This window comes from Zootoca vivipara, chromosome 2 (assembly GCF_963506605.1).
Source record: "Zootoca vivipara chromosome 2, rZooViv1.1, whole genome shotgun sequence".
In the NCBI taxonomy this organism is placed as follows: domain Eukaryota; kingdom Metazoa; phylum Chordata; class Lepidosauria; order Squamata; family Lacertidae; genus Zootoca; species Zootoca vivipara.
The window spans coordinates 36951266-36971810 of NC_083277.1; the positions used below are offsets into that span (position 1 = coordinate 36951266).

Sequence of the window (20545 nt, forward strand, 5' to 3'; positions counted from 1 at the left end):
GATATGCAAAGCCTGAGAGAAAACCACAAGAGCCAGGAAATTCAAAGTTAATGCTAAAATTGCCCTTGCACATTTTACACCATCATCCTATGCCTGTTTATGTAGAAGCAAGTACCACTATGTTCAGTGGGACTTACTCTGGAATAAGCCCCGAAGCTGCTTAAAAGTAGAACTGTTTGGTCTTGGAGCATAAATATTTTTTGCTTGAAATTCGTTCTCTTATGCAGAAGATGACCGTCTGCAATCTTCACTCACAGCAGAGAACATCTTACTCAAGGGGATATCTGAAATGGCAGTAGGTTGTGACTACACAAGTGCCAGACCAGGAGTTGCTTACATGTTGGAAACATCCCCCAATGCAGTCATTCCATGCAATATTATGCAGCTTCTGGTGAGTTGATTGTTCACCAGATGCATAATGACACACACCCAAGCCTCAGGAACTTCATTGGAGACTGGTGAGATCATCTTAATGAGATTAGCTCAGTGTCAGAAATGGTGTAAGAGCAGTAGAATCTACTGTACATTCTCATAAATCAATGATACTGCACAATTTTGAACTAGACAGACAGAACAGTAGCTTAAATTGCCTCTGCTATTCGGTGCAGCATTCTGCTGCTTTGATTGGGAGCTAAGAGACCTTCAAACCATTTGTGAAGGACTGCCAATGAGTTGCTTTTATGAAGTTCTGATAATGTTTAATGTATGCACGGATCAATCACGTCTCCCATGAAATGAGTACCCAACTCTCCTACCTGCAAGAAGGAGGCTGATTCCATTTTCAAGACTTGCACCATCAGGTCTGCCTACACAGCCTGGTCACTTAAATATTATTCCTGCTGCAGAGGCATAACTCAAGGAAAGCTGCTCCCCATGCATGTAAGATAAATGTTAAAGGTCCTTTTGATAAAAAATGGCTTTCAGTCTACTCTAACAATTATCTAATTAATAGCACATCCCCGTGGAAAGTGAGAACGTTGCAGCGGTATTCTGGCAATGACATTTCACTTTCAGTTTGACAGGGCTATTCACAAACGTAAATTAAGCATAAAACAAACATTTTCTCTGACAAAAAGTTTATAATGTATTAGAGAGTGGATCACTGCAGGCAAACTCAGTTGAATCATAGAGTTGGAAGAGACCACAAGGGCCATCCAGTCCAACCCCCTGCCAAGCAGGAAACACCATCAAAGCATTCTTGACATATGCCTGTCAAGCCTCTGCTTAAAGACCTCCAAAGAAGGAGACTCCACCACACTCCTTGGTAGCAAATTCCACTGCCAAACAGCTCTTACTGTCAGGAAGTTCTTCCTAATGTTTAGGTGGAATCTTCTTTCTTGAAGTTTGAATCCATTGCTCCATGTCCGCTTCTCTGGAGCAGCAGAAAACAATATTTCTCCCTCCTCCATATGACATCCTTTCATATATTTGAACATGGCTATCATATCACCCCTTAACTATCATATCACCCCTTAAAGGAATGTTGAGGAATGGTGAACCAGTCATAGCTGGATGTAAGCTGGTGAACCAGTCATAGCTGGATGTAAGCATTCCTTGCCCCTGAGGCAACCTGTGCCTCTACCAACAGTTTAGAAAGACTGCTTCTCTTTCCAGGGATATGGCGATTGTGGCCTAATGTGGCCAATGGGAACCAGAGGGTGGGACTTTTGTTCCTTTGTTTAGGATCAGAGTTTTCCTTCTCCTAAGACAGGCTACCTTCCCAGGTGGTGGAGCCCTAGCAGAAACCACCTTCTTGACCATTGGACCCACTATTAATCTCATCCACTCAATCATTGTGGGATAAGGATTTGAACCAGGGTCTCCCTGGTTATAATCCTACATGCTAAGATCCGTACCACACTGGGTATAACCAAACAGAACAAAATAATCTAGGCTACAAAGAAGCACTTGAGTTGTGCATGAACAAAGAAACACTTGGAAACTCACTAACCGCTGAAAAGTGGCATTGCAACAGAAAGGGAGACAGACCCTTAACTGCAACACCATGACAGCTGCTCTTAGAATATATTTTTCCTACTGCGTATTCAAAGCTGGGACACAAAATGATTTAAAATATTTCGCTGTCTCAAAGGTAAAAACCAAGGTAACAAGCTTAGTGCAAAGAAACACAACGGTACAATCCCCTTTTTCTCCAGCAGTTCAAGGAGTCAGAAATAAAAGCAGCTTGTTAGTTCACCGGCATTCATGATTATTAAGGAAAATGGGGAAGGGGCATGAAAAACTCTTTCCATGTAGATGGTGAGCGATGAGGTGCCCAGTGGATCCAGTCAATGTTTCTAGAGGCCCAGAGATCAAATTAATGGGACATATAAAAATAGTATGCAAACAACAGTAGCTTGTTTCACACTGCGCACTGAAGTAAAATCTTCAATCCAAAATCATCAAAGGACTTTCAAAACGTAATGCTTTTCAGCCACTAAGGCAGGCTTGGTGATAAAAAACACCTATTTTAACAGATCTGAAAGCCCGAACATGTAGAGAATGAACTTTTTGTAAAGCCCTAAGTAGCTCAGGGTGTAAACTTCAAACCTCTTCCCCCAGAATACTTCCACTAGCTTCAGTAATTCTGCTCTGAAGCAGATGCTTTACATGCATCAAAGCGTAACCACCTGATCCTGTGCTTGCTACTCAGATGTAACAAAATCCAGCAGAAGAGCTCTGGCACTAAAAGTTATGTGCAAAGGCTAAAGACAAATCCTTACATGGTAGAGAAGTGAGGCAGTTTTATTGTTTTTGTCTTAGAATGGGAAAGAACGGAGAAGGGCAGAGATGGTGTGAGCAGAGCTTTTCACTGCGGTAGTTATGATCAGGGTCAGGCTCAGATCTCCTGCATCATTATTTATACAATGGGCAGAGCAATCCTAAATGGGTGGGTGGGTGGGAGAGTGGAGAAAGACAAATCCGCCACCATAGCCCAAGCACTGTCAGCTCACACTAGCCAGGATATGACATTTCTCTCCCTCTGTTTTGCTATGTCAAGCTCCAGGTTGGTATAGCAGGGGGGCTATGGAGCTTTGCAGAAATTCCAAAAATAGAACCATATTTGGTAAACATACAGAGTTGCCTCTAATGCCAATCCTACTCAGAGTAGACCCATTGAAATTAAGCGACATGACTAGCTTAAGTTTATTTATTTAAATGGGTCTACTCGTTCAATAGAATGTAGTTGGATACAAGCCATGGGCTCTAGACACCGTGCCATCCATGGGCATATCCACAAGGTAACTGAGGAGAAACTTGGTCTGTCCTTATTTTTCAGTCTAGGGCAGGGGTAGTCAACCTTTCTATACCTACCGCCCACTAATGCATCTTTCTTGATGGTAAAATTTCCTTACCGCCCACCAGTGCTCGATGGAAGGAGGATTCAGCTTGTGCTGTAGAACCCCCTACCGCCCACCTAGAATCCTGAAACACCTGCTAGTGGATGGTAGGGACCAGATTTACGACCCCTGAGCTAGGGCTACTCCTGTTCAGTTCCCAGCTCTCAATTCAAGGCCCTAGCCTCAGGCACCTACCCATTCAGGTTTAAAGAACTGTCTTGCTCCCTGTGCATTCTCCCTAGCTGGTGGCATCTCCACTTAGCTTCACTCTCAGTCTCCTTCTCGAAAGAAAGTGGGACGCACAACAAAACGTTGCAAAACTATTCCAGATTCTCAGGCATCTCACCTTTATGGTACTCGGTTTCATCCCCCTTCCATGTGGTTCCCCACCCACCCGCATTTGAGTTGCCAGTCAGCCTGCAGTAGCCACTGAACATGCATAGTTCTCAGTGCTTCTTCCCCACTTGGGGGCTTTTGTACTTCTGCAAATGCAGAATAGCTCTCTAGCCTGTTGCTTCTTTTCTGTTTGCCCTGATCACTTTGCCCTGAATCACCTTCTCCCAGCTGGAAGCTGGAAGCCTTGCTGCGGAGAGGAAAATGTGAAGAACAAACATATAAGAGTCTGCATTTCAGACTTCTGGAGCTATGCACAAATTATATCAACTGGAAATATATATATATTACATTTTAAAGCAGAATTTAAAAACAACAACTATTTATTTATTTAAATTTCTAGTATGCCCGGTTGCAAAGGCTCAAGGCAAACTGCAGTCTGAAACATAACATCAATCTAGGTCATTGGAAAAGAATAATAATACTGGTTCCCATAATGATTTTGATGAATTGACTGAGATAAATGTTTCAATCCTATGTTTACTGGGGTAGTGTTGACCAGGACAAGAATTAATAAATTCTTGTGGTTGTAGATTAACTTATATTTGCTTCTACACAGAACTGTAATTACCCTGAAGGCAACACAGTAAGGGGGTGGTCAAGTACAGAAAGGAAAGTGTGGTCAAGAATGGAGTAGTCACAAAAGCCGCTCCTCCAAGGTGGTTTGCCAATGCTTGGATGATTACTCCCCCCTCCCCGTGCTTTCTACAAAACCATGCAAGTCTTCACATAAGAAGAGTCTTGCTGGATCAGGCCAACAGCTTATCTTGTCCAACATCCTATTTCCAACAATGGCCAACAAGATGCTTATGGGAAGACTAGAAGATGAACATGAACAGGCCTCTCCTGCAGTTGTTTCCCATCAATTCAGAGGCATGGTGCCTTTGATGCTGGACTTAGCATACAGTCTTTATGACTAACAGCCAATGATTATTCTTATTCGTCATGAATGTGTCAGATTCCATTTTAAAGCCATGGAAATTGGTGGTTCCTATATCAAGTAGTGTATGAAATAAAGAAATCATGAGGTACAGTTTTAACTATGCTCAGATAAAGTTATATTCTTTGTCTTTTCTGAATCTCCCACCGTTTAGCACAGTGATGGCCAAACTTGGCCCTCCAGCTGTTTTGGGACCACAATTCCCATCATCCCTGACCACTGGTCCTGTTAGCTAGGGATGATGGGAGTTGTAGTCCCAAAACATCTGGAGGGCCAAATTTGGCCATCACTGGTTTAGCATCATTAGGTGATCCAAGGTTCTAAAGTTATGAGAGGAGAAAGACTTCTCTCTACTTTCTTTACACAGTGTCTAGTTTTATAAACTTCTAAACTACATAACTCCAAATGAATATTGGTAGCCTTTCCCTGCACCTATTCCAGCTCTAATATTGTGATTTTGGCAGGTGCTGAACAGAAACCCAGGATCCTTGAATATGGAACTGTGTAATTGTCAAAGAATTTCTAATTGCTATGACAACTAGATGAGATACAGAGTTCTGTTTTTATATCTATTAAATTTTACGGGTGTTATTTTCAAAGGCCTCGAAGTAACTTTTACTGCACGCCTAAACACATTGACTTGGAAATATGTACCATTAATATCCATGGAACCTACTTTAAAATAAAATCGCTTAGGAGAGCAGCTTTAGGGCTCTAGGTTCTACTGAAAACTGATGGACTATATAGTCTAGAAGTCATTATTGATCACTATAATATTTCTCCCAAAGATAATCAACTAATCATAAAAAGCCTACACTTGTGCACAAATCTAGCCGCTTCTTACAAAGATGCGGTAAACCTTAATCTACAAACTACTGATACATTCATTCTTTGATTCACACTTTAGATTTGGGGCCAAATGGAACATTTACACATAGTTGCTAGTAACTTTCCCCTAACTTTAATAATAATAATACCGGTAATAATAATAATAATAATAATAATAATAATAATAATAATAAAGCATGCACAGAATAATATAAGAAAGCATTTCACAAGAATAATCATTTCACAAGAATTTATTTCACAATAAATAATAAAGCATTTCGCAAGAGGTCTGGCAAGGAAAGTGTGTCCCTTTTTCATCCAGTGGTTTTCATATATATATATTTAAAAAGCTGTCCTTCATACTCCAGGAAAAAGATATAGGAACCCATATCTTTTTTTCTGGGAAGTGGAAAAGCAGTTGGGTTGGGGAAGAGATTAAATACCCAGTCTACTGCTCCACCATTAAAATCTGCAAATTCCCATGACTGTGTTTTTTTTTAAGACAATAACAATCAAGGGTAATTGTGCCATCAAATGTAACATTTTAACAAAAACTGGTGTAAGGTAGTAGCCAGCTGAGCTGCGGATAAACAAATTCCTGGTTTGAATTTCACCAGTAGCTTACTATTTATTTGAAACATTTATTAATGCCCTTCCTTATATTTGGATTTCAATGCAATGCGCAATTAAAATTACTATACTCTCCATTCCCCCCATCCACAACACAGAGGAGGATAATAATAGTAACTTATCTAAAAGAGCTGTTTTATAAAGATCACAGCTAGATGAAGCACATGATGTGGCATACTTAAAGGTCACATAAAAATGTGAAGCATGTAGTTTGGGTGACCCTTGCAATATGTGTCTGGCTGCATCTCACATTATTACTGCTGGAATGTGCCATGCACAGTCCTCACCTCACCCATGACCTACATCTCCACTTTCAGCCTTTTAGCATGAATTAGTACTTTTCTGTTCTAAGTCTTGCCTTTTTAAAATTGCAAAAAAAGTATTTATTTGCAAAGATTTATTGACTTTGGTATTGAAGTGTATCGCGAGAAAAGTTTTAGCCTCAGAAGATTTTTGAATGGGGAATAAATTGATGAAATAAAATTCTACCTTGCACCCCGTGCGCCCGTAAGTATGCCTTTAGGGCCAAACTAAATGTGACTATACATGTGCAAAAACATGCTTAGATGGGCCATATTTACAAAATATCAACACAGACTTAGCAGAGAGTGGAGGAAAGATTTAACCCTTTTACCTCCTATGCTGTTTTCCTGCTAAAAAGTACTTGCATCACTACCATTTGTTGACACATCTTCAATTTTTGAATGGAAAAATGGAAAAAAACAGGAGATGTCTATAAAACTCTCCCTCAATGGATCTGGTGGCCACAGAAGTGTTTTGCAAAAAAGAAAAAAGAAAAAGATGTGGCATGTCTAAGCATGTGATTCAATCACATGCTTACTTAATCACATCTACTTTGAGTGGCTTCCTTTTCTCTCTCTCTCTCTCTCTCTCTCTCTCTCTCTCTCCCACTCTTCCATGGTGCAGGGCGGACAATTTTATCTTCTCAAAACTCCAACACCAAGGATAATGGCTCTCTTGCAGTATGTGGTTGCATTTCTGCGGGTATGTTAATTTTGTTATTTCTGAGACCCGTGGTGCCAATATAGGTCAAGTCACTAGTTGGCAGAACTGCTACCAGTTCTGAAATGGCTTCCTGTTCCCTGAAAAAAAAAAGACTGCCCCATTCAAAAGTCTTGAACAAATACTCTCAGAGCAGATAGTTCTTATTATTCAAATTTCTCAAACAGAATGAAGCTGAATTGCGCTGCCATTATTTATTATTATTATTATTATTATTATTATTATTATTATTATTATTATTATTATTTCAATTTATACACTGCCCTATACCTGGAGGTCTCAGGGCAGTTCACAAACAAGACCACAACATATAAATCAAACCAAAAACAATAACCCAATTTTAACCCCCCCCCAAAAGAGCCACATTCTAAAAGGGTGTTGGATGTCAATAAGATCAACTGAAGGCCTGGTTAAAAAGCAATGTTTTTGCCTGGCGCCTAAAGGTATACAATGAAGGCACCAGGCAAATTTCCCTGGGGGCAGCATTCCACAGATGGGGAGCCACTGCAGAGAAGGCCCGTTCTCGTGTTGCCACTCTCCAGACCTCTTAAGGAGGGGGCACACGAAGGAGGGCCTCGGAAGATGATCTCAGGGTCCAAGTAGGTTTATACGGGAAGAGGCAGTCCTTGAGATATTGCGGTCCTGACCCGTTTAAGGCTTTATAGGTCAAAACCAGCACTTTGAATTAGCCCCAGAAACTAATTGGTAGCCAGTGCAGTTGGACCAGGATCGGTGTAATATGCTCAAGCTGTCTTGCTCCGGAGAGCAACCTGACCACTGAATTCCGCACTAGCTGAAGTTTCCGAACCGTCTTCAGAGGCAGCCCTACACATAACGCACTGCAGTAATCTAACCCTGAAGTTACCAGAGCATAAATAACAGTAGTTAAGCTATTCCTGTCCAGATAGGGACATAGCTGGGTCACCAGCCAAAGCTGATGGAAGGCACTCCAGGTCACTGAGGCCACCTGAGCCTCAAGTGACAGCAAAGGATCCAGGAGTGCTCCCAGGCTATGAACCTCCTCCTTCAGAGGAAGTGTAACCCCATCAAGAGCAGGTGATCTCTCATCCATCTGATCTAGGGAACCACCTACTAACAGTGTCTCAGTCTTATCTGGAGTGAGCTTCAGTTTGTTGGCTCTCATCCAGTCCATTACCGGGGCAAGACACTGGGCCAACACTTCCACTGCCTCACCTGCAGGTGTAAAGGAGAAATAGAGCTGAGGGCCATCACCATACAGCTGACAACTGACTCCGAACCTCCGAATAACCCCACCCAGCAGTTTGATGTAGATGTTAAACAACATGGGGGATAGGATTGAGCCCTGTGGAACCCCACATTGAAGGTTCCACGGGCTGAAAAGCATTCCCCAAGTAACACCCTCTGGGAACGACCATCCAAGTAGGACTAGAACCACTGCAAAGTGATGCTATCCAACCCTAGTATGGAGAGTCACTCCAGAAGGATACCATGGTCAATGGTATCAAAAACCTCTGAGAGGTCGAGAAGAATTAACAGGGATGGTTCCCTTGTCTTTCTCTCAACAGAGGTCATCATACAGGACGACCAAAGCAGTTTCTGTGCCAAAACCAGGCCTAAACCCCAACTGAAAGGGATCCAGAAAATCAGTTTCTTCCAAAAGCACCAGGATATGGTCTGCGACCACTCGCTCCAGAACCTGTTTCCAGGAAAGGGAGATTAGCAACTGGCCAGTAGTTAGTTAGGTTTTCTGAATCCAGGGAAGGTTTCTTAAGGAGTGGTTTTACCACTGCCTCCTTCAAACAGGCAGGAAGCACCCCCTCTTTCCTGGCCCAGCCAGCTGTCCCCTCCCTGCTGGATTTTATCAGCCAAGAGGGGCAAGGATCTGGAGCGCAAGTGGTCGCCCTGACTGATCCAAGCACCTTGTCCACATCCTCGAGCCTTACCAACTGAAACTCATGGAACACAACAGGACTAGACTGTGCTCTGGACCTCCATGATATTCATCTGCTATAACAGCAGATTCAAGATCTTGGTGCATGCAAGCGATTTTACCCTCAAAATGCTTTGCAAACAAGTCACAGCACGCTGCCGTTGGTTCTATCACCTCCTTTGGGCCAGCCTGTAAAAGGCCCTGTGCAATCCGGAAAAGCACTGCCAGGCGACATAATGAGGATGCAATGGAGACAGCAAAGTATGCCTCCTTTATTGCCTTCACTGCCACAGGTAGGCTCGATAATGAGCCCTTACCAGTGTTCGGTTGCATTCATTTGGATCCTTCCTCCACTTGCTTCTAAGTTATCTGTTGTGCTCCTTGAGGCACTTAAAAAAATTAAGTAACTAGTTTGAAGAAGCATTGAAAACAAGCTGCACTTCAGCAACTGGGTGACATAATTGATAGTCTTAGTCTAGGACCAGGAAGATGGGTTCTACACTGCTTAGACACCTAACTAAAAAAACCTGAGCCCAGTTACTGCCTCTCAACCTCCTCTACCTCACAAGGTTGCTGTGAGGATATAAAAGGGAGAAAAGGATATAAGCCATTGTGTGATTCCTGAAGGAAAGGCAAGATACAAATGCAGCAAAAAACAAAAACAAATTCGCAAAGAACTCAAAATAAACAACCTTAGCACAAATACTTATTGCGGTAAGTAGCCATAACAGTTATTCTAAGATCTAAGCAGTTAACACCTTTTAGAGGCAATTAAGCTTGCAAGAAGAAGGGACCTAGGTGGCGCTGTGGGTTAAACCACAGAGTGTAGGGCTTGCTGATCAGAAGGTCGGCGGTTCGAATCCCTGCAACGGGGTGTGCTCCCGTTGTTCGGTCCCAGCTCCTGCCCACCTAGCAGTTCGAAATCACATCAAAGTGCAAGTAGATAAATAGGAACTGCTCCGGCGGGAAGGTAAACGGCGTTTCCGTGCGCTGCTCTGGTTTGCCAGAAGCAGCTTTGTCATGCTGGCCACATGACCTGGAAGCTGTACGCCGGCTCCCTCAGCCAGTAAAGTGAGATGAGCGCCGCAACCCCAGAGTCGGTCACGACTGGACCTAATGGTCAGGCGTCCCTTTACCTTTAGTACTTTCTTTAGACTTCGCCTGAGTGGTACGTTAAGCCAGTTCCTCCTTGCACAGGGACGACCCTGACAACATGATGTGACTTTCTCTGCATGGACAGATATCTGCGGACAAACGTCGGCTCCCTCGGCCTATAGAGCGAGATGAGTGCCTCAACCCCAGAGTCAGACACGACTGGACCTGATGGTCAGGGGCCCCTTTACCCTTTACCTTTAAGCTTGCAAGAAGCATTGAAAGTAAGCTGGTTAGCTTTTTGTATTCAATTACTTTTGACTATGGGTTAAATGCCAGGCAAATGCCAAGTATGTTTGAGATACATTTCTACCCTAGACTGTATTTTTATTTACAGAAAAGTGTTAAAGGGTATTGGGCTCTGACCGTGCCTCTCAACAGACGTTTGCCTGTTGCCCAGGCCAAAACGTTTTTCTTCACCCAGGTAATTAACTTGAGTGTATGTTTTAGTATAGAATCATAGAATCGTAGAGTTTGAAGCAACCATAAGGGTCATCCAGTCCAACCCCCTGCAACGCAGGAATCTTTTGCCCAGCATGGGGCTCAAACCCACAGCCCTGAGATTAAGAGCCTCATGCTCTACCGACTGAGCTATCCCAGCTATTTTAAAACTTGGTTGCAAGCTCATGGTTAGCAAGGGGAAAGTTAAACCATGAGCCTGAGTTCAGATGACACACACTCAGCCAAACTTTGACTTAGCTAAGAGCAGCATGGAAATTTTAAAAAAGACCAAGGAGAATTCCTCTCCAGGACCCTCACTTTCACATGCTTCTACCGTAGTAAGCCATGCCATGTGATCAAGTCCATTGTATAACAAAGTGCTGGTGACGAGACCCAAGTTCTAGAGCCACTAACTTAGAACGTGTCTGTAGAGCATGGGTAGCCAATGTGATGCCCTCCAGATGTTGTTGGCTTCCAATTCCCTTCAGCCCCAGCCGGTATGGCCAATGGTCACATATGATGGGAGATGAAGTCCTGCAGCGTGCCAGCTATTCCTGCTCTAGATAAAAAGGAATACCCCTTAAATTTCTACCTATGTGATGTGTCTCATATGAATGTTCACTAATATATTCTGAAATGTTCCTCAGTCCTCAGGCCTGCCATTTCCTTGTTACGCTTCTATTGAAGTGTTTTCCCCATTAGTTTAAATAATGCTGAATATATGCATTTTCATCTATTCACCCAGGTTCACAAAAAAACGACCTCAAGTTGCTTTGTGTTTGCATTTTTTGTACTGCAGACTTCAAGGTACCTTTGAATTTTAAAAAGAACCTCCCCATCCCAATTTTCATACTAAAAAAGTTACTGTTATATATGTACAAAGGTACCCAGTTGTCTGGGCACATATTTATTATTGTTTTAAGCAAAGAAAGTAATTAAACAATCCCAAAGCAAGTCAGTTTTGGGCATATTGATTGTGTTGGATTACTTCATTTTGCTTTTTACTTCAGAAGCATGATTTTCTTTCTTTCTTTCTCTTTCCCTTTATTCCCAATCCTGTAATATCAATGTCTGAATGCTTACTTATCTTTATCTACCCTATTATTATATCAGCAATATACCCTACAAGTCTAAGCTAATTTAAAAAGAAGAACAGTGTCCTTAAATTAATCATTTTTAATATATGATGATGATTAATTTAAGATGTAGCCGGTATGCACCAAAGAAGTCAAAAGCCCCGGAAAACAAACAAAAGGTTCAGTTAACCATTGCCCTCTTTTTAGGCCCCTCTTAAAATCCAAATATGGGCTTTACCCAACAAAGAGCTTCACCATTCTACAAAGAATGGAATATCTGGTTCTAAAAGCAGTCGACAGTTCAGCCACTGTAAAAAGCAGAATCTCAGCTTAAAAAAATTAGTTACAGTGGGACATGTGATTACATAACGGTGCAATATTTAGTGTATTCACCCTTAAGGAATTAACTGAAACACCATCCAATTACCAAATGTCTTGGCTGTAGCAGCTTAAAACCTGCACTTGATGATTACTGAAGCATATCTATGAATTAACTGCAGTGAGGCCACAAACTTTTGCAAAGCATTGAAGCTGCCATGCCAAATGCATTTGGTTAACAGAAAAACTCCTTTCTGACACTGCCAGTGGAAGGCAGACAGAGGGAGAAGACCAAGCTTTCATGGTCCAGCTTCTCTGTGAAATCAAACAGATGTTTCATGATCCCCGGCTGAAATGTGTTGTGCATCTTTCCCAGAGGAAGAGAAATCAAGGCACTTTTCAAAAAAGGAAAAACAGGCACTGACATTCAGCCGAGACTAACATTTATGTCCAGTTGGTAACAAATTTTGACATTAGCAAACTTTCACCCTGAAAGCTGTAAAACAAGGCAGCCTTGTGTCCCTTCTCTCTGAACTTTACACATACAAGAGCTGCCCCACTGCAGGAATATGTGGGAAGAGAACAACTGTAATGGAACACACATTCTTAAGAGAAAAAACCCAAAAGTGGGTGAGCAGGGAGTGGGGGAGGGGGAAAGCAAAACTATGAGTCACCAGTGGTTCACTTAGGACAGAGAACTTGGGAAGAAAGGCACGGCTTGATTTTAAAAAAAAGTGTGGGTGGGGGGGTGGGTTAAATTCTTTATGCATTTGTGTGCACAAAACCACTGCACATTTGGCTTCATTGTAAACAGCAAAAGAACCCAACTGACTTTCACAGTGTATCTAGGGTTGATATATGATACTGCATGACTATAAGCTATGTGGGGGAAAGAGGATGACCATGCTTCACCCATCTTTTCCCCTAAAAGATACACCCTATGTTGCAGGTATACAGCAAACATTTAGCAAGTACTTATAATGTACCCACAACATATGAAGTGACCATATGCTTTTCATTTCACCAAGTGTACACAAAGAAACTTAATTGGGAGACCCAAAGTCATTGTCGCTCTCCATAGCATGAGTTAAAGTAGACACATGCATTTAACTTCAAACATTTTGGGGGTACAAGACGATGCACACTCTAAATCTGTAATATGTAAAAGTGGCATTAAGGACCCACACAATGCATTAGGAGAACTGACAATGGATTTAATAGTCATCATGGGTATGAAAAATCCCAAATGTTTTCAGCAAAAAACAAGCCAAAACTTCAAAGAACATTCCCCCCCCCTCTTTCCCACTCACAGCATCATTTTTTGATATGGATATTAACATGTACACTCATCTCTGCTCCTTCACCAATAATAATAATAATAATAATAATAATTTATTTATACCCCGCCCATCTATCTGGGTTTCCCCAGCCACTCTGGGCGGCTTCCAACAGAAAAATAAAATAAAATAATCTATTAAACTTTAAAAGCCTCCCTAAACAGGGCTGCCTTCAGATGTCTTCTAAAAGTCTGGTAGCTGTTTTTCTCTTTGACATCTGGTGGGAGGGCGTTCCACAGGGCAGGCGCCACTGCTGAGAAGGCCCTCTGCCTGGTTCCCTGCAACTTGGCTTCTCGCAACGAGGGAACCGCCAGAAGGCCCTCGGTGCTGGACCTCAGTGTCCAGGCAGAACGATGGAGGTGGAGACGCTCCTTCAGGTATACTGGACCGAGGCCGTTTAGGGCTTTAAAGGTCAGCACCAACACTTTGAATTGTGCTTGGAAACGTGCTGGGAGCCAAATCAGATCTTTCAAGACTGGTGTTATATGGTCTTGGCGGCCACTCCCAGTCACCAGTCTAGCTGCTGCATTCTGAATTAGTTGTAGTTTCCGGGTCACCTTCAATGGTAGCCCCACGTAGAGCGCATTGCAGTAGTCCAAGCGGGAGATAACTAGAGCATGCACCACTCTGGTGAGACAGTCTGCAGGCAGGTAGGGTCTCAGCCTGCGTACCAGATGGAGCTGATAGACAGCTGCCCTGGACACAGAACTGACCTGCGCCTCCATGGACAGCTGAGAGTCCAAAATGACTCCCAGGCTGCGCACCTGGTCCTTCAGGGGCACAGTTACCCCATTCAGGACCAGGGAGTCCTCCACACCTGCCTGCCTCCTGTCTCCCACGAACAGTACTTCTGTCTTGTCAGGATTCAACCTCAATCTGTTAGCCGCCATCCATCCTCTCACTGCTGGGAGTGCTGAATGAACCAGTAAATCTGAATGTGGGGTGTCATTGACCTAGGGAAGAAAATGTACTTTCCACCAGATTTACTGTTGCAGGTTATGTATGGGGTGTTAGGGGGTGGGTAATACCTCTGGTGGGGTGCTCCTTCTGGGTTACTTAGTCCACCTTTAGTCCCCACCCTGCACTCAGCTCTCACCTGTGACCATACCCTGGAAACGGCTTTGACTGGCTGGCTGGCTAAACCAGGTGAGGGTAGCCAATGGGTCTCAAACCCTCATTGAGTTAGGGACATCGCCTGCATGCAAAGACAGGCTCTGTCAGATTGAGAGGATGAGACCAACAGTGTGTCCAACAGGCAAGAAAGAGGTTTCTGCACGTGCTGTAGAGGGAAGTGAGGGGCAGATGGGATTCGTCAACCCAGGAAATTGGCCCATCTAGGAGAAGGAAAACTCTGATCCAAAACCTCTGCTGTCTTGCGGGATGTTTTGGGGAGAAGAAAAGGCTAAGGAGTAAACTCTACACAAATCCAGAGTGAAGTCTCCGAGACAGTTGGATGGTGCCTTGTACACCTCCTTCTGGCAACTCCTGCAGTCAAGCTGGTGCCAAACATATTGCTCTGCTTTCCTTTGGACCACATTAGCGAGGCCGAAGGGTGTGTGTGTATTGTCATCTGGGCAGCTCAGGACCCCCATACGCACTGCCCAGGCTTGCACTCCAGGGAAGTCACTTTGGTGCTGCTAATACAGCGGTTTGACTTCACCCCCGAAGGTGCACTCCATTGGCTCTCGAGACAGATGCCAGCAACAACTGTTGCAAGGTTGATCACTGAGATTCTGTGTTGAAATTAATGTGGAATCCCCTAATGATGCAATTTTATTCCACAGGAGTTGGAAAGGGAGTAGACCCCCCCACACCCAATATTCCGCCCAGCTGCAACCATTGAGGAGGAAATGCCAATGAATAGAACTTTAACCTGGCTAAATTGCAAGTTAGAGGTATAGAGTATGAATTCAGGTCCCTTTTATACATGCAATCTAACAGACACACAGAAACCAATGTCATAGCTGCCAAGTTTTCCCTTTTCTCACGAGGAAGCCTATTCAGCATAAGGGAAAATCCCTTTAAAAAAGGGATAACTTGGCAGCTATGACCAATGTTGAGAACAATCTAAGCTTTGAATGTGACTATTATAAAGAAGACAGGAATGCCTGGCGTGCTATGGTCCATGGGGTCGCGAAGAGTCGGACACGACTAAACGACTAAACAACAACAACAACAACATTATAAAAAGCCAGTGTAAGCGTTTAAGACCCTGGTCTTGCAAAACCACAGTGGCTATGATCTTTCTCAATGGTGGGAGGCAGTAATGCCTATGAATGCTAGTTGCTGGAAACCTCAGGATGGGACAGAGCTATTGTTCTCGGTTCCTGCTTGTGGCTTTCCCACAGACATATGGTTTGCCACTGTGAGAACAGGATGCTGGACTAGATGGGTCACTGGCCTGATCCAGCAGGCTCTTCTTATTTTCATATCACACCCTAACCTACCTCACGCAAGTTGCAAGAAGAAAACTGGAGAACCATGTGTGCTGCCTTCGTTCCTTAGGTGAAAGGAGGGGTGCAAGTGTAAATAATGATAGCAAATAGAAGAAATAAGGCATTGCACACAGAAACAGAAGTTTGCAATTTGTTTGGGATGCAGAATCAAACCTACAAAAATTAAAGATGCTGGGTTCTAAATCAACCTGTCAAAGCTCAGTGATATTTGGACCCAATGTATTGATTTAGTCTATTCCTGTGAAGGATAATGTCAGCAGATATGTGAAAGTCCACTGTTTGCAATACAAAACAGGACAAAACAAAGGAAGCCTTGAAGAACTGGTTAGAAATTGCTTTTTGAGCTACACTACAGATTTACAGTGCAATCTTAGGCATGTCATCTCAGAAGTAAGTCCTTTTGAATTCAATGGGGCTGGCTTGCAGGTAAGTACGATTATGATGGCAGGCTAGTATGTCTTTTTAACTTTCATATTGCTTTGGACATGATATAAATGTTTATTTTGTTTAGAAATTAGCTCTGTGCAAAGAACTATATCCAAGGCTTACCATGACTGTTTAAGGAGCTTTCCCTGCACAAAATCTGCACAATCAGCATTGCGGAGAGATGACAACACAAGAGAAGGACATCTAACCAAGGGAAACACAGCACCATATTCTACCAAAACAATGTACCTTGATTCCAAAATTGCCTCAGCAGATTGCTTCATCAGAGAGATTTCTCTTTTCTCCTTCTCCCACATTGTTTTCCCAATGGAAAATCTGTACTTTGCTCTCAAATAGTAAAATGCCCAGGAAACAGGATTACTATCGCAATGAGTCTTTCTTCAGAGATACATATGATGCAAATAGACCTCTTAAGAACCACCTTGCTAGCCCACCTAAATCTATTACTCTGCATCCAACAGTAGCCAAACAGATGCTTTCTAGCAGGGCCTGAAAACAGCAGCCATTCCCTGCTACTTCTCCACCAGCAACTGGCACTGAGGGGCAGACTGCTGACAGCAATAGGATAGAATCATCTTCCATGAATTTGTCTAATTATTCCCTTTTAATAGGGATAATAGGAGTTGAAGTCCAACAACATCAGGAAAGACTAAAGTTCCCCATCTATGGTTTTACAGCAGTCACAGTTCAGATTCCCATGCTTGGATAAACTGAAGATTCAACTGTTAAAGTAAACATTCAAAAAAAAAGTCTTCTGAAGCCAACTAAGCCAGGATCTAATTGCATGGCAGCAAATCCCAGACATTAATTATGCATTGTGTGACCGAAACACAGCAACCTGCCATTTCTTTTGCCTGTCCTGAAGCTATTTGCAATCCATTTCATCTAGTGACCCCAAGTTTTGGACTTACAAGGGAGGAGTAAAATGTCTCTCCACCCACTTTCTCCACACGCCATGCACAATTCTATAAACGTCTATCATGCCCCTATCCAATCCTTCGGCCACAAAGTAGGTAAACTGAAAAACACTCCCCCCCCCACCTTTTCTCAATAGGGACACAGTGCTCCATGGCTTTGATGGTTTTGGTTGACCTTTCCTTTTGCCAGGTCAAAAAGGACACTCTCCAATATAACTCTCTGTGCTGCAGCTACTTGCAGAGGGTAAGTCATCACCAGCCCACCCCACCCCGAAAACACACCTGAATGACGCAGTCCTCTGCTTCTAACATTGGAACTGCCTTACCAGGTGCATTCCACAAAGTCTTCCTCCTAATCCCTAAGGAGGGTGGCTGTCCTTGTTCAGCTTTCTGGACATGATTGCTCAGCTGCACTCTCTTTGTCACTGTTGGCATTATTATACTACAATTTATTACCCACCCTTCACCCTAAGTTCCCAGGGATGGTTGCAGCCAATTAAAACACAGCATTGCTATTAACAAGCAAGCACTATGAAAAACAAGTTTAAAACCACCTAAAACTACAAAAACAAGGTGGGTCCCCAAAATACATGGTAGTGAGAGCCCTGGCACTAAAAGCAGGCCAAAGTTTGCCAAATTGTGTCTGGAATTAAGACACTGATAGGCAGGCCTTCTTGGTCGCCCGCCTTCTCCCTTACCTGGATTTTCCTCTTCTCGCAGGCGGGCCCGGTGCCTTGCACCACGCTGTCGAGCACCGTGACCAGCCCGGCGTCGGGAGCCACGAAGCAAGAGTTCCTGGCCACCCGGATGGCCTCCTCAATCTCGGCGAAGCGGAAAACACACAGCGCCGAGGGCTGGGGCGCTTGCCGGCCCCCAAACCCCGTCCCGGAGGACGACGAGGCCTTCTCGAAGACCCCGAAGAGCAGCTCCTCCGGCCGGGGCGGGGAAGCGCTTCCCGAGCCCACCTGCAGGGCGGCGCTGGCGGGGAAGACCGACACCAGCCGGTTGAAGAGGTCGCCTGCGCCGCCGGTCGCCCCCGAGGCCGCCCCACCTCCGCGCCAGGCGCCGCTGCTGCACTGCAGCCCCATCTGGATGTAGGACTCGGTCAGCTTCTTGGTTTCCGCGCCGCCGCCGCCGCCGCCGCCGCCGCCGCTGCTGCCGTTCAGAGTCGTCGCCTCGGCCGGGTCGCCCAGGCAGATGCGCGCCAGCAGGCTGTGCGAGTGGCTCTCCTTTTCCCGCGCATTCGCCTCGCTGTTGAGGGCCAAGTAGGCGTAGCGGCCGAGCGGGGCGCCCGCCGAAGGCGAGAGCGGGTGGCCGCTCCGGGCAGGGGCGCCGCCGGGGAGAAGGGAGGCCCCAGGCCCGGCGTAGGCGCTCCGGCCGCTGGGGGCGCCCTTTTCCTCGCCGGGGCGAGAAGGCGGCGGCAGCGGCTGCGACGGCGGGCGGGCTCCGCGGTGCAGGAAGGCGCGCACGAAGCTGAGCTTGTGGCGCTCCTTGGCGCCCTGCTTGATCTTGAAGATGTTGTCGTCGGAGGGGTTGATGTCGAAGGTGAAGAGGCGCGCCAGGTCCCCACGGGCGTCCAGAGCGCGGATGGCGATCTCGGGCGTGTTCTCGAAGCGGTGGTCCTCCAGGCTGGCGTTGCGCGGGAAGAAGGGGCTGCCCAAGCCCGTGTAAGTGGCGGCCACCAGCAGGCGCGTGTCCTGCCCGGCCTGCTTGAGCACCAAGCCCACGGTGGACGCGTTGGCGTGGTTGGCCGCCACGTTGAGCATGCTGGGGAACACCGTGACCTGGTCCCCGCCGCCTCCACCTGCTCCGGGCGGGAAAGCGACGGCCACGACGGAGATGTTGTCCATGCTGCGCAGCTGGCAGAAGCCCTGGTAGACGGAGCCGCACACCACCAGGATGCCTTGCTCCGGGTCGGGCTGCAGCAGCTTGTTGTAGTTGTCGGTGGGCTTCCTGGCGTGCTCGCACGACGCCTGGGGCAGCTGCGGAGCGTGGCAAAGCGGGTTGTCCTCCTTGGGTCCCACCTGCTCCTCCACCTCCAGGGTCAGGTTGGGGCCCGACAGCTGGTAGAGCCGGTTGACGGCCGCCAGGTACACCTTGCCTCCCGACGCATCCAGAGCGAAGTTGTTGGTGGCCGTGAGCGAGACGAACTTGTGCTGCACTTCCAGCCCGGGCACCGGGAGCAGCGGGAGCAGCAACAGCAACAGCACGAGCACTAGGGAAAAGGCTGGGAGAAGGCGATCGCCCCGCGGCAGCACCTGGCTAGCGCCTCCCCGACCGGGCGAAGAAACCATCCTGCGTCCTGGGCTGCTGCTCTGAACAGAGCATGAGGCTCCTTGGCGAAACGGGGCTTGGCAATCGCCAGGAAAGGAAAGAGCGGCGGCGGCGGATGAAGCAACGCAGCGAAGCACGAGAAAGGAAAACCTGTTTCCTGCAGAGGATCTAACACGCCTCAGCTCCGGAGTGACGCCAGGAGGGAAGTCCCGAGCCTTTGTTGCAAGCGATCGGCAGCCTTTTGCCTCCTTACTGGACCGACGTCTCGAGTGGGGTTAAAGCAGCACGTCTGAGAAAAGCTGCGCCCTCCCCTAAGTCTGACAGCTTCTCTCTCTCCTTCCTTTCTCTCTCTCTCTCTCTCTGCCTGAGGACAAGCTGCCGCTCTCCGACTTCTCCGAGGTCCTCTTTTTTGGCATTACCTCTCCCCCCTCCTTTATTTAGGGTTTGTCATGTGAATATGATTAAGTTGAAGCAATTTTCCCCGAAAGCTGGAAGGCAATCACCGCACCAGCCCCAAACACAAAGAAGCAGCTCTTGATAGCAGCTCCTTTGCTAACAAATAACTCTTGTGTTTTGCGCTTTTCTCCTCTCTTTTTTTGATGTTGGGAAGCAAGAATGTAGGACTCCACTAGCGGGAGGCAGAGGGAAAGGGTGGTGGTGGTGGGGAGAAGAAGAGTAGGAGATAGAAAACTTTTCTCCTCTAGCCATAAAGCAACACTGCAATCAGTTGTAAAAATAGACCTAACCAAACAACGTTAATTTCAGGAAAAGGCAACACTAAGCGACCCCTTCTCCCTGCAAGCTGTTATTCTCTCCCTCTCCCACCCCCAGCAATGAAAATAAGTTAACTCTCCATCTGCTTGAAGTGCTGCCCTACTCATTAAAAGGGTTTTACCAGAAAGGATAACAAAAAAGAGAAGGTCAGGCTGTCTGGGGTTTGGGGGTCAGGAATAAATTAAGAGGACAAGTATGCCAAGCATGTAAGATGAGGGAGGGGTGAACTGGCTCAGTCCTACTGTGTCTTGTTCATTGGCACCGTAGAGCAGCGAGGGTGTGTGAA

General features: G+C 45.6%; 1 protein-coding gene across 1 annotated transcript in view; it reads right to left on the reverse strand.

The window, feature by feature from the left end:
• The window catches only part of PLXND1 (plexin D1), a 160542-nt gene extending 140545 nt beyond the window's left edge, over positions 1-19997 (reverse strand). The window contains exon 1 of the mRNA XM_060271380.1: positions 17910-19997. Within this exon, the coding sequence (XP_060127363.1) occupies positions 17910-19505 (1596 nt within the window). The 5' untranslated portion in view covers positions 19506-19997. The remainder of the gene's footprint in view (positions 1-17909) is intronic.
• Between the last annotated feature and the right edge of the window lie 548 nt (positions 19998-20545).